General features: G+C 38.0%; 1 protein-coding gene and 1 long non-coding RNA gene across 2 annotated transcripts in view; both read right to left on the minus strand.

Annotated features, from left to right (window-relative positions):
* LOC137973216 (uncharacterized) overlaps nt 1–8563 on the minus strand; it is a 15352-nt gene extending 6789 nt beyond the window's left edge. The window contains exons 1-2 of the long non-coding RNA XR_011117185.1: nt 8442–8563; nt 8093–8185 (exon numbers count right to left, since the gene is read on the minus strand). This is a non-coding gene — a long non-coding RNA (uncharacterized lncRNA). The remainder of the gene's footprint in view (nt 1–8092; nt 8186–8441) is intronic.
* A 244-nt stretch (nt 8564–8807) lies between these two features.
* Nucleotides 8808–15000, minus strand: part of LOC137972784 (cell adhesion molecule DSCAML1-like) — a 15623-nt gene continuing 9430 nt past the window's right edge. Inside the window, exons 5-6 of the mRNA XM_068819497.1 lie at nt 11925–12036; nt 8808–9030 (exon numbers count right to left, since the gene is read on the minus strand). Coding sequence (XP_068675598.1) covers nt 8808–9030; nt 11925–12036 — 335 coding nt within the window. The remainder of the gene's footprint in view (nt 9031–11924; nt 12037–15000) is intronic.

Here is a 15000-nt window from a genome sequence, read left to right on the forward strand (position 1 = left end):
ATTCGAGTTTCATTCCTAAAAAAAATTGAAAAAAACGACTAGACCACTTTTTAAAAATATGCCTCCACTTGAAATAACTCATCCGTAGAAATAACAAACGTTTTAGTTTCCAAGAAAAGAATGTGTGGAGTAACTTCTTCCACCAAGTTTGAGCTGTTACTGGTGTACCGTTTTGTCGTTCTTGTTCTCTTTCGCTCTTCTTTCGTTTCTGTTTTTTCTGTCATAGGCTTTCCAGGCATCTTGCAACCTTATTAGATTCAAAATTAAAAATCTTAAGACAAGACTTATGCCATAAATTGCAATTTGGAGCAAAAGGCAGCACTAAACAAATTAAAAATAAACACTCAGCTTTAAGTTTATATCCCTCCAATGCTTGACTTCAATAACTACGTAGCCAACAGTGTGTCCTGACCACAGCTATATTATGTCAAGCCTGGATTGAGACCAGTGAAAATGCAGGAAAAAAATATTCCCCAAACCGTTTTCTACCTGAACACGAAAAACGTCGACTGTCAAGAGCTTTTATTGAGGTAGCATTGCCGTGTAGCCGCGTCGAGCCACAGAAAGAGCGCGAAAAGTTAAGCCTCATTTATGCTCAGGTGTGAGTGTCTGACCTGGCTTGGGCCTGCGATCCAGTCAAGAACCAATCCCTGGCCAGCGGTCAACCTAAAAGGAAAAAAAAAAAAAAAAACAGCTGACCTTAATAAGGTTCAACATGAGCCCACGATATGGCCGCGTGATTCTGGTCAGCAGATGCCTTGTTTTGACAGGTGTCAGTTGACCAGAACATTGACGTCCAATATCAAAGTTGTATGCTGTAAACTAGCTAGAGTGTCAGCTGGAGTATTGTCTCCTCGATGAGCTCTAAACTTGAGCCTGTGATACGGTGATATGATACTGGTGACATTGGCATACAGGGATGGGTGGATGGACGTACGGTCGTACGATGACTAAAACCAAGTCGCATCGATGCGTTACCACATTTTCTTAACTATTGTGATCCGCACGTGCGCCGAAGGCGCGCTGACCTCAGCTATCAAACACCACAGACCTTAGGGAAAGTTGTAAAGGGAGTTTTAAAACACCTACAGTACCAAAAAGCTCAAGAAAGCGATATGCCGCAGTTTTTAAAGTGATAATGATGTAAGAAATATATTTTGTTTATTTTAAAGACATTTCAAAATTATGAAGAATAATTTTTTCTGTTTTGGAATACCTTCTTTTGTTCCAGATATATTCAAGTTTTTGTTAACAAATTGATGACGTAACAAAAAATATCATTTTTGAACAAAAACATGAATATCTCTGGAACAAAAGAAGGTATTCCAAAAAAGAAAACACCAAACTTCATTATTTTGAAGGTACGTCTTGAAAATAAGCAAAATATATTTTGACTTCACCAGCACTTAAGACTTGGATCCAAAATTCAATCCAAAAAGGAGTGCACTGCCCAAGAAAATAGAGGTATTCCAGAGAAAAAGGTGGAGCTGGGGAAACAAATGAAAAAAAACAACGAAAATCCAAAAACAACTACACGCTCCGTGAGCGTGCACTGGGTTGCTTGTGGTACGTTCAGCGTTCCAGGCACTTTTTTTCAAGTCGGAGGGTCATTAAGACCATTTGAGGGGTCACCCAGAAGCATACCAGAAGAGGCCTTTTGACTCACACGTTCATACGACGAAACAGATCCTTTTCTGAGGTTAAGAACCTGGCTACTGGCCTATTAATTATCATTTGTCAGAAGAAGAAATTCATATCATCTTTAGAAAAAACAGACACGCATTGCTTACGCGTGGTAGTGAAGTAACACAGCAATTTATTTCATATTGTCAACTGAGCTGCGTGTTGTCTTCCAGGAGATTCAAGTTGTCTTTGCGTAATATGTAGCTCTAACAGTGCACGATATTGTTTTGGTATTGTATATCGTTGTAGTGCCATGGTAGAAATCTCGGGTAAATAGCCCCCTGAGAAGACATGTGGCTACTAGCAAACCCAGAAAGATTGAAGAAACTATAAGGCAATCGAGAAACATTGGCTTCTGGGCTGACATGCTAATCATTTTCAAGTTCCTTCGCAACTTCTTTTCATCACAAGTTTAAGCGTGCACTCCAAGCGTGCAAGTTTCCAGGACGGTCGATCGAGAATAAAATATTTTGCCATCAGCAAAAAAAAATTATAATTTACTGCGCTTCATGCTACGGAAATCGGAGATAAGAGCCGGCCTGATAGACCTTCCTAGGCTCGTAACAGAGAGAGACATTTTTTTTTCTATAGCACTTAGTGATTAGTTTATTGATTACATTGTGTTTCAGTTAACGTTTGAATATTGTCGATTAAATCACCGTTAATCAAAGTTGGTTTTCCGTGATACCTTTGGCCTTATTCAACCAGTAAAACAACCGCTATTCAGCTCATCGCGACACGTTGCTTGGCTTGTGACTCCGTGCCTTTCAACAGACCCTTTCAACAGACGCCGTGAGCGGCGCTATAACTTTTTTTTCCGCACACACACAAAATACAAACAACACTTACAGGATAGACATATTTACATATTTACAGTAAAACAGTATACATTACTTCCTATACAGAAAAGGAAATCAAAGCATTATGGTTTAAAGGCTGTCGTTTGCAAGGCTGTTGCTATTTTCAATAGTTATTTTAAATAGTTTGCTATTTCATCCAGCAGAGAAGAACTCGATCATTTTATAACCTCCGTCAACTCTTTTCATCCGGCTCTTAAATATACCTGGGAAATTTCGGAAACTTCATTGGCTTTCCTACAAACCTACAGATTCTCTCAGTTATTTGTTGTATTCGTCATCACATCCATCACATGTCAAGAACTCCATTCCTTATTCTCAATTTCTTAGACTTCGACGTCTATGTAGTGATGACTCCGATTTTTCCAGCAAATCAGAGGAGATGTGCCAGTTCTTCGAAAAACGTGGCCATCCTGTCTCTGTGATCAAAGCGGGCCGTCATCGCGCCCAACAATTTGATCGACAGTCATCACTAAAGATGTCACAAAAAGATAAGAATAACAGAAATCCATTCACCCTCACTTTCCATCCTCATAAGCATCATTCTTAATAATTTTAAATTACTCCAAAATGATCCCGAGACTGGTAGAATCTTTTCGCAACCTCCACTTATTTCATTCAAACTCGACAAAAATGTAGGCAACTTTTTAGTTAGAAGCGCGCTCAAAACTAACGAGCAACCCGGCACTTTCAAATGCCCGCGCTCACGATGCAAAACTTGTCTTTTCATTGTTAACACTAGCAAGATATCGGGACCTAAGCGAACTGTTAAGATCACCGATCGTTTCACATGTACCTCCGCAAATGTCATTTATTGCATAACCTGTACGTTATGCAATATATTACACATTGGCGAGACAGGTAGACGACTAGGTGACCGATTCCGCGAACACCTTCGCGATGTTGAGAAGAATGTCAAAGATGTATCTAAGCCAGTCGCTCGTCATTTTAATCTCCCTAACCACTCCAAAAAACACATAGCTATCTGCGGCCTTTCCCTACATCTAGGTACGACGGAAAGCCGAAAGAATCTAGAACAAAAATTTATCTTCCAAATCGGCACCCTTAATCCTCACGGTATTAACGAACGCTTTTCATTTAACTAATATATTCCTATTTTTCACGTTGCCATGTTACCACCAATAGCTTAGCTCCTACTCTACTATAAAAACTACACGTAACCCATAATTCCTCGATTCGCTCTGACGAAGGGCTAGCGCTCGAAACGTGAGCCTTTAGAATCTCTGTACGGTGGCCAATTTACATTATCAACTCCGTTGATAAAACCAAATTTTTGTACATTACTTCCCCACCGACGCAGCGCCACAGTTTCTTTAGAAACTACCCTCTTCATTCATTTGTTGTGAAAAGGCAGTGGAGGATTTATAGGTTTAGGGACTTATCATAATAGAAGAAGCCAGAAAAAAGAGGGGTTTTCTAAATTAAAGTTTTGAGTAATTCCCACTTCGTTTGTAAGGTGCCCGCAGCCTTTTGTTCAAATAGATAGATCGACTTAAGATATCTGAAAAAGCCTTCTACCTTTGGTAGCGTTTCATTGTTTTTACAAATGCAGATATAATGTCTTGCTAAAAGGAGGCAAAAACTATTTGACAATGATTTTTGGAGGAGTCTGGCATCAAACCTAATGCTATAAGAAGATTGAATTGGTAGTTTTCTGGAATAATATGAGACAAAATAAAGCGTGCGTTGTATTAAAGAAGGTCCAAAAAGTGGTCACTTTGGAACAGGACCAAAAGAGGTGACTACGTTTTTCTGTTTCATCTTTGCCAAATGAGCAGTTTGGGTCGTCTTATAGGCCTACTTTAACTAAGAATTATTTAGTTGCTATTCGTCTGTGCAATATCTTGAGCTGGAATTCGAGAGGTCTTGTGCTTGTACTGCACTTAAAAGCTAGTGGGTAAGTATCATGCCACTTAATACATTCATCGTCTTCTGTGCCATATTCCATAAGAGTTTAATTCTGGACAAAGTTCCGCAGTAATTAAGATGGCAAACTGTTATTCCGTATCTAGTCTGCAGTTCTGTGAGAGAAAGAAAATTATTGGAATCGTCCTTCAAATGTTTCACCATTGTAATACATGCACAATGCAACTCAGGGTAGTAAACGGGGCAGTTGTCAATTTTAATCAGCAAATTATACCACAATCTTTGGTTGAGAAAGTGACTCTCTGAAATTATTCGGTCTTCGAAATTAATTTCTTCCCAAATTTTTAGAACGTCACTGATGAAGCTATCTTTAGATTGAAGAATATTTTTGGAGTCAATTGCGTTAAGGTTGCCAGCAAGAACTGTTTTTCCACCGAAGGCCCATAAATGAAGATCAAAGGACAGTTTCCATTTACCTCGATTTTCTGCATCCAACCATTTTTTTTATCCAGGTGGCTTTCAAGGACTTACTAAGAGAAACAGTATCTATCATTTTAAGGTCCCCGTTTGGATAGTTATTACGAATAGTGTTTCGCTTAATTTTGTCTCCTTTTTCATTCCAGAGGAAGGCGAAAAAAGTTTGTTTACTTCCTTAATAGCAATGATTCCAAGTTCGAGTCTACTATTGTAAAGTTTTTATACCCAATTATACCATCAGGGATCAACCATAGTATTGGAATTGGGCTCACACAAGGACAGAGAAAAACTCTGACCAGGGCGGGATTTGAACCCACGACCTTCGGATTAGATCACCGCTGCTCTACCGACTGAGCTACAAGGCCAGAACGGGAGTACGCCGTGGGTATCTGAGATGTTATTCACAAGGAGAAATTCGGCTCAGCCCAAACCTTATTTTAGGTAATCGTTAGTTGTTGTCCTTCAGTAGAATTTGAGAATAATGATTCCAAGGTCGAGTGAGGCCTAACACTACTGTAAAGTTTTTATACCTAATTATTCTCAAATGCTACTGAAGGACAACAACTAACGATTACCTAAAATTAGTCTTGAGCCGAGCCGAATTTGTCCTTGTGAATAACATCTCACATACCCACGGCCTGCACCCGTTCGGGCCTTTTAGCTCAGTCGGTAGAGCAGCGGTGATCTAATCAGAAGGTCGTGGGTTGAAATCCTACCATGGTCAGAGTTTTTCTCTGTCCTTGTGTGGGCCCAATTCCAATACTAGGGTTGATCCCTGATGGAATAATTGGGTTTAAAAACTTCACAGTAGTGTTGAGCCTCACTCGAACTTGGAATCATTACTCTCAAATGCTACTAAACGACAACAAATAACGATTCCTTCATAGCCTTTACATTTAAAGGTAGCGGTGACAAGACATAAAAAGTTGCGAGACAACAAGGCTTTTAAGTACTGCTATTTTATCCATTAGTAAGGTTTGATGTTTATTCTCTTGAATGAAATACAATTTACTTCAGAGATCGTTGTAAAAAGTTCCATTTTTTGCATTCTCATACGGAATGGCCCTTTTTTTCTTTGAGTTAACCAATATTTCCACCAAATTTGGCTAAAGAAAAGAATCCGTGAATTTTTAGAATTTTTTTTATTCAGCGCGAAGAAGACGGCCACTAAGTAGATCGTGGTATTTAAAAAAAAACGTGCTCAAAATAATGACTCGTACGCGAAAGATTATCTTCATTACTAATCTCAATTTATTGATGTTATTTTCCAGCTGCGTTCTAAAATTGCTTGAAATTGTTTCTCTGGTATTTCTCCCATCCTTAAGCAGTGGTTTTCTATGAAAAATCATTTCCAAAAGTTCATGAAATGCAATTATGTTTGCACTAACGAACTACATAAAGCCCTTCACCGAGTTAGCCGTTTTCTTACGCCTTGTGCCGGCTGTTGTATATGACCTACTCACGATTGCAGACTAAAACTTTAGTAGTTGATTGCCATATTTTATTGCCAATTAACACACTTGGAGAAAATCGGAAGTAACACATTTTTTTATGACGCTTTTTGTTCTTATAGCCCCATTTAGACCCAGTGCCCGCACGAAGACCGGAAATGGGAATGTACAATGTGCGGACAAGGAGAGGAAAGTATCTGAATGCCCAAAATTGGCACAAAAAAACATTAGAACTGGCGCCATGACAAAGAAGCCTCAGTGCTGCATTTGGAGCTATGTAGAAAGGCTAACTTTCCCTTCTCTGAAAAGTGGTGTGACCGCAAAGTAGAGAAAGTGCTGAAAAATGAAGATGTAAAAATCTTATGGGACTGCACACTCCAGACGGATAAGGTGATGGAATACTCTCCACCTGACATGGGAATTCTTTTACAAAAGATCATGAGAATGTGAGATGGTCGACATTGCATGCCCTTTACATTCAAGGGTGAAAGAGAAAGAATAGGAAAAGCTTGAAAAAATCAGTGATTTGTGGTATGAAATTGCTCGAATGTGGGAGTGTAAAACTGGGAAGGTCATTCCAATCGTGATTGGGGAGTTGGGCACTGTAAGTAAAGACTTTGAAAAGTATCAAGAACAACTAGATTGTGGAGGTACTGGATAACTGAGGTCACGGGATTTGACTTGCTACCCAGTGTAATATACCGGTATAACATCTTAGACCACACAGTAATAATAATAATAATAATAACAACAATAATAATAATAATAATAATAATAATAATAATAATAATAATAATAATAATAATAATAATAATTATACGAGCGCAAGCCTTCTGGGATGTCCCTGTTTATGCAGATCATGTGACGGTGAGAGCTAACAGAATTGATGCCCGAATAGTGGATAGCACAGCAAAATCTGTCATCTTGCTGGAGATGAGCTGTCCTTGGATGAATAACAGGGAGATCAAGAGCTGCGAGAAGACGGAAAAGTATGCCCCATTGCGACTGGAATTGAAGAGGCAGTTTCCTGGATATCAAGTGAAACAGTTTAACATCGTAATGGACGTGTTAGGAGAATACAGTGAGGAACTGGTGAACACCATCCGAAGTCTTGTAGGAGTTAAAAGGGGCAGAGAAGTATTGTTGAAAATGCAGAAGGTCGTTTTGTCTGAAAGTCTGCACATTGCGAGATCTTTCAAAGTGTTAACATAAGCAGATACTAACTCCCGTCAGAGACAACAGAACAATTATTTAGGATCGTCTTAGATGCTTTAATATTATTGTTTTAATAGGTCTGAAGAGATTCATTTCACATTTCTACCTTTTTAAGAATCGAAGTTAACCTTTTAATTCGCTTATATATAGATCGATATACGTAGATACGAACTTGTTAGATATATTCAGGTTATTTTTACAGCCTTTAGGTTACGCAATTGCGCCCTATTGAGCTATGTGCTAAGCTAGCATACGAACGTTTATACTGCATAATAATAATAATAATAATAATAATAATAATAATAATAATAATAATAATAATAATAATAATAATAATAATGATAATAATAACGTTTTATTAACTGTTAAACTTTCTTTTCTGTGTGAATCACAATCAGAATATAGCGTTGGTATCTATAAGTATCTATTGCACCTTTCCATAATTTAGTGTACCCTGTTGACATAAACTTGTTCATATTGCTCCAGTTTTAACACACTGGCACAATAGAAGCACACGCCTACCTGGTCTAGTGTAGCTGTGTTGCATTCTTTTCTTCCTGCATAATGTTTATTGCCTTCAGTAACAAGGGCATCTCCAAAGGAAGAACCTCTAATCTATGTATTAATGTAAGAATAATTGTAATTATAATCGGTTTGTGGTCCTCGTTGACCCAAAGAGTCACAACCATATAGATGTAATTTGTTTAATTGGCTAACACCAAATTCGAAGATGTGAATGAATCTCACCTTCATAAGAATGTTCATAAGCAAAATAAGTGTTGTTACATTCTTTGTTTTCCTCTTAATACCTACTAAGTTCATTAGAAATTGGCTTACAAATGTACTAATGATGGTTGACAAACATAATTACCTGACTTCTCTTTGCTCTCAACCAGTGAAGCAAATCTCCATGAGGAATGTACTCAATAATCAGGCGAAGTGGAGTAGCTGTGGTCCAACAACCCACAAAACTCAACACATTCTGGTGTTTTCCCACCACCTTCATTAGCTCAATCTCACCCAGAAATTCTAACTTTTGTTCTTCGGTGGCATTTTCTTGTGGAAATAAAAGTTATGTCAACTTGTTAAAGACGTATGCAAGTGGGTTGCTTATGAGGTTGTCTATGCAGTTTAATAAATGGACTGGTACCCGACATGAAAACTGAGTGAACCTGATCAACTCAACCAAAGAATAAGTCAAGGATTGAAATGGAAAAATTCTGGTCCACATAATCTTTTACACGTTCGTTTTATACTCACCATGTAATTGTTTGATGGCAACAATCTTGACCTTGCAATTTGTTTTACTCCACTTTGGGGTCTTTGCAAAAAACTCCAATCCATGTATCAGTCTGGCTTTGTGCACCTTCCCAAATGCTCCTTGACCCAATTCTTCCAAAAATTTTATTCTAGGTGGGGGAATTTCACAGGAATTCAAAACCTTAATATCCTTTGCAGTCCTAAAAGAGAATACCAAACACAAACAAAGTGACTGCCCAGCTAAATTTCCACAAGGAAACAGCTCAGAATGCAATATTAAATAAGTTCTGGCCTGGACAAACACAATATCATATAAATGAGTCTCAGACTGACGGGTACATATCCCCGAAAAATGGCTGTTAGTACTTAACTTTAATTTGTTCGTGAATAAAAGGACAGCTTTCAAATAAGTGAAAACAGCTTTTGCCACTTTTTAATCTTTGTTTTATTTATTAATTATTTTCAGCTCAGAGACTTATCACCAGGGTCCCCCCAGGGGTGTCAAAGGGTAAAAGTCCCCATTAACCCCTGACACCTAAATCGGCCTAAGCCGGCCATACTAAGTATTTTACTCTGTTTAACGCCAGACAATTTTGCTCGTCAATGGGGAACCCCCAGGAGTCAATAGGTTAACACCAAATACCCTTTTTGGACATTGTGTTTGGGTCTAAAGTAAGCATTGCCCTGCGCATGATGCATTCAAAAGTGGACATAAAAGCCTTTATTTCTTGCCCTCGCCCCTTAAAAAAAAAAAATAATAATAATGATAATAATGCATCAAGGACAGGCAACTGCTACCCAAAAATCATTTGAAACTGGCTTAAATTGTAGTTCATTGGTCATGTATTTCTATTTTCCCACAAAAAACAGCAAAGTAATTAATAACTTAAAGCTAATAATTATTCGCTTCTTTTGAATGCCCCGTAATACACTTCGTTTGCCCCCCACATTTTGCATAAACTATTGTTTCCGTTTTCAAATGCTCTTGGGGACGCTGCATATTGCGTAGAGCATTTGAAAACAATGGTTTATGGGAAATTTGAGGTGGGGGGAGGGGGTGGCAAAAAAGGTGTCTCACTGGGAATTTGAAAATAGAGAATAGGTTACAGAAGACATCAACTCATGTAGCCACACATAAAAAATAACATAATCCTGAAAAAATACAGAATAATGGGGCAAATGGATTTTCACAGAGTACCACGGATTCTTTTCAAGGACAGACTCATCTGCCATTTGCCGTGCGTGAAAGTCTAGTAGGTATGTTAGTTTTCCCAAAATTGCTCTCCAAAATTACTGTCCATACGAAAATTTGCAAAATTGTCCGTATATTCACGTGGAAAAACGTAAAACGTCTACTTTCTCAATTTCATCTTTTTTAGTGCAAATTGTAGACTAATCCTTAATCTTCAAGAAGCCGTGCGTGAATCTTGAAATTATCATTTCTGAGGCTCGGGAAAGTGAATTTTGTGAACCCTAGTTGCCTAGTTTCGACCCATTCTTCTCTAATTTATGGCTCTTCGCATTCGAATTTGCCGCTTCAGTAATTATGAATTATTCATGATGTCCAGGCATTCTGCGCGATGGTTTTTCAATGCTCACATGCAATCTTGATTCTTTTATTCGAGTGTCAAAAGGAAGCTGGTGGGTTTCCATATCGTTCTTTGACGTTGATACCTATGATTCTGTTGTTGTTTCGGTTCAAGAAACATGAAACTCAGATTACCAAATACATGTGTGAATGTGTTTAAACTACTGTAGTTCATCTACACAAATCTACTTAATTAATGCATTCTGCTCTGGTTTATCCATCGAGTACTTGAAGGTGATTCCCTAGTATTGCACTGCGCATCCTGTTCTACGCATAACACAACGTGTGGGAAAGCTCGCTAAAAGAAGAATGGCAGTTTTCGGAGCACAGCAGTAAGGAGCAAAACAAGAAACTTTTTAGACTCTCGCAAAACAAACGTCGAGTGATAGCCTTGATGATGCTATAGTGTCATTTCAGTCCGAGAGTGAAAATCAAAGCGCGCTATCGGTGAGACGTGTCGTCGAGGGGTCGACCTTGGTTTCCTTTCTATTTTCTCCTACACGAGGTTGGTGACCAATCATTTTTTAGCGTAATTTTATTATCTTACTCCTTGTGCTGTAAACAAATGCCTAAAAATTTACGTCAGAAAAACAAGTTACAGGGAAAAAATATTCGCGGCCATCGCTTGTGGACACAAAATTGTCTCCTCAAGATCACGCACCCTAGGAATATTTGTAGTCAGTGCCTGTTCAAGACGTGTGCCTGTGCCATAAAACAAACATTAAATTATTCCTTTTGAACAGTACAATACACCTGTTTTGTTATTCAAGAATTGCGTCAAAGTTGTGCTTCCTGTTCGTGCAAAACGTAGCGTGAACCGATGGAATAAACTTGTCAATCTTTGATAGATGAAGGCGCAATGATTAAATGAGTAACTTGAGCAAGTTATATCTCGCAAACCAGCTTGGTGACCTATTTTTTTAATTGCACATTTCGAGTCACCATAATGTAGGGAACAATTGAGAAAAGTTTAAAGAAAATCTTACGACAACTTCAATTACGAAGGAATCACTTTAATAGCAGATGAGACTTCAACTTATTATATATTACTAAACGACTACATATAATATATAATATAATCTCCACTTCAATAGTGTTTGATGGATCAGTGATATGGAGAGCAGCAATGGCCTGCCTAGTAATGGAACCACCGTTTCCTTCGATTTTTGTTGCAATGCATGTATGTTTCAAATTGCTTAAAATTGGGAGACAGACGGGCTATTTTTACATTTTCTGAAAAATAAAGTACTGCCATGGAATTTCTGACGAGACAGCTGGTTTTCATAAGATCAGCTATTATAGGACCTTTGATATACCACTGGCAATGACCAAATTAAAGAAAATAAAAAAAAAGATGCCAGTGATTCATGGTATCCTAACTTTTGCAATGCGACCAATGTTTTTTTAGATCTTATGTTACTTTATTTCTAAAAAAAACATTTTTGTTACAGTATCTCCTCTAATTCATAAGCTAGTTCCTACCAGTAAAAGAGAAAAATACTTTACCACTTTCTAAGACGCTTCTTTCTTCTCGTATTGTAGTAAGTAAATCCAATAAAAAGCAGAGAAGCAAGCAAAGACAAACCACTAATGGACAAAGCCACTGGGAGAATAGTCGCTATGAAAAAGTAATTGAAATAAAAACAAAGTTTCACATTGCAATGGTCTCATTGAAATTGTTGACATCATCATCATGATCATTTTTACCGTTACAACAACTAATAAGGGGTATATCAAGTGTTTTCATTAATGGTTTAAATGGTCAACAAGCTGTCCCTATAAGTATGATTGAAGCAGGAAAAAAAAAAAAAAAAAAAAAGACATCTTGAGAAGCAGTAATACCATCCCCAATTAAATATGATTTTGGTATATTATTGCAAGACGGTAAATACCACAGAAATATTTAACTCAGATTCTTCAAGTTTGTGTCCATGCACCCTTCATTTCTATAATATTATTGTGCAGTATATCGCAGCTACACAAAAGGTCAACCTCATTATATGTGCAAGAGATTTTAGTTTGCTACCACATGCTTTAATTTCTCTCGACAGTAAAGAGCAGGGCGGAAAGAGGCCGGGCGGTGAAACGAGATGGTCCGAGCAAAAAGGTGTGATGCAGTAGACTGGCGTCTACTAAAAGGCCTTTTCAAAATGGCAGCAAGAGTTGAGGTTGCCGACTCAATCGAAGAATTGGAAGAATCGTTTTTACAGGACATCACGGACGACGTTTTTGACTTGAACCAGACACATAGCTGATGTTAAAGTAACAAACTTTTTCCCTCTGTTTTTGATCAGTTTTCTCCTATGACCTATGGTCTTTAGGTAAATCCAAGTGTTTTGATTGGTGCTTTCTTGTTCAGGACTTTGCCATACAAGCCATTTCCATGGAAATAGTTATAATCCATAACTTTGTTTTACACTTCGTTTATATTCTGTTAACAAAGCAAAGGAACTCATTTAGTAAAAGGTGAGTATATACGACTCCTGCTGTGTGTTGAAGGACCCAAAAGGCAAGTCAAAATACAAGAAAGGAAAGGAAAGGAAAAGGAAAATGAAAGGGGACTTTATTTAAGTGTCTAGTTGATTTAGCGCTGGAGCACTAACTGTAAAGTGAAATTAACAATCAACGCAAATCAAGTCAAATGCTGGTTTTTGACGAGAGGGGAAACCGGAGTACCCGGAGAAAACCTCTCGGTGCAGAGTAGAGAACCAGTAAACTCAACCCCCATATGACGCCGAGTCGAGGAATCGAACCCGGGCCACATTGGTGGGAGGCGAGTGTTCTCACCACTACGCCACTGCGCATCCCTGCAAGCAACAACTTGGAAATATTAAGCTCTTACTAACCGAGCTGGAGGGCCATACTGGGGAATATTGGTTGAACATTGTGCAACTAAAGATGGAGCGCAGCGAGGTCCATACAAAAATGACCATGGTGCAATATTCCGCAGTATGGCTTGGGCAAGCTTGGTTAGAAAGTAGTTTATCATATGGTACTCGGGCCATGGTTGTTTCTTGAATTTGTGGCTTTTCAAAAACAAAAATTACTTAGCTTATGACCGTTTCCGAAGAATTAGTCGGCATAGCAAAATCCCAACCAAGAAAGATCTAATCACAATGCTTGCATTTACCTCAAAGCTACCATACCGCAGGAGGAAAAGCCAGCAGGGCAAGCAAACCCCACCCTTAGCTCAAGGTCTAGATCTGCCACCGATTACCCCAATATTTTCTGTACTTGAATGATAATTGAGCTAATTATGTGCCTTACTGTGAGTACAATAGTTGTGCAAAGTTTAATTATGTCTTTAAAAATCAGTTATGATCAAAGACTTTATTGGCACAGGATTTGGGTAAAGTGTTTTTTATTGTCATTTTTGGGAGCTTACTGAACACAGGGTGACCAGAGTGCATCTCAGGCTAAATGACATACCATCGTAGCTTACTAGTTAGTATGAAGAGTTGTACAGTTAGCGTCAAGGGAATTTGGTAAGCCTATTTATGGTAAGCTCTCACAAGCAGAAATAGTAACATGCTATTTTCAAAACAAAATAGAAAATAGAGCTAAATATTGTCACCTATTAGTGGAGCTCCGCGCGCCAAAGGCGTGCCTTTGTTCAGGAATGAAAATCGATTTTTTTTTTTATTGTCAAGTGGAAGTAAATAACAATCATCTGTACTCTTTTGGGCATAACGAAAAAGTTGATTTGTCTGTTTGTTTTGCTCTAAAATGTGATCGAGCAAATTGAGTGCTTTTCAATCCGTTTGTCCAACTGGTTTCCGATGTACCTCGACAGTGACAAGAAAATTTTGCCCTTATGTTATAAACACGTAATCGCAATGAGTTCTCGTAAAATAAAGGGGGAATTGAATTCACTAACTTGTGTTTTCAGAAGTTTGTTTAAAGCACCTGAACGTTATTTAAGTGTTGAAGCGGATATTGAGTGAAGTTCGTCCTTTCTTGGTAGCATTTTGCCGATTCTTGTGAATGATCTCGTTTTCAGAGATGAAGTGGAATAAAGTACATCAGTAAAACTCTTTTTTGACATTGAACTGATAAAGATTTTTTTTAATCGCTTTTAATTTTAACGCGATTTCTATTCGCTGGCTATTGACAGTAGACTCTGAAATGGCTTTTTTACTTTTCTATTCGCTCGCTGAGGGCGTGCTTCCTGTCTTTAACACTTCTGCGGTGCAAGAAAAATTCATTGCCAAACTGGTGAATTCCAAAGTAAATTTCACTCGAAAAACCGATATCGTACTCATCGCTTCGTGATTCATGCGATATGGGTTTTTTGCATAAAACTATATATTACCGTTAATTATCTGAAAATAAAAGTCCTGCCTTCCACACTGTGTACACAGTGTGACATTGCAAATATTCCAATTTGCATAATCTAAAGACAAAAAAATTCAACTGGAAATATGAGAAAAGATATTACAAAGTCATAAATGCTATCGCCCTCATTTTTTGAATGACCTTTACACCTTTACAAAAGAGTGATTAATGTTTTTTTTTTTTTTTTTTTTTTTTTTTTATTATAGGCTCTATAACTCAATAAGACTGGAATTTTGCAGAGTGGTTA

The sequence above is a fragment of the Montipora foliosa genome, chromosome 10 (assembly GCF_036669935.1).
Source record: "Montipora foliosa isolate CH-2021 chromosome 10, ASM3666993v2, whole genome shotgun sequence".
In the NCBI taxonomy this organism is placed as follows: Eukaryota; Metazoa; Cnidaria; class Anthozoa; order Scleractinia; family Acroporidae; genus Montipora; species Montipora foliosa.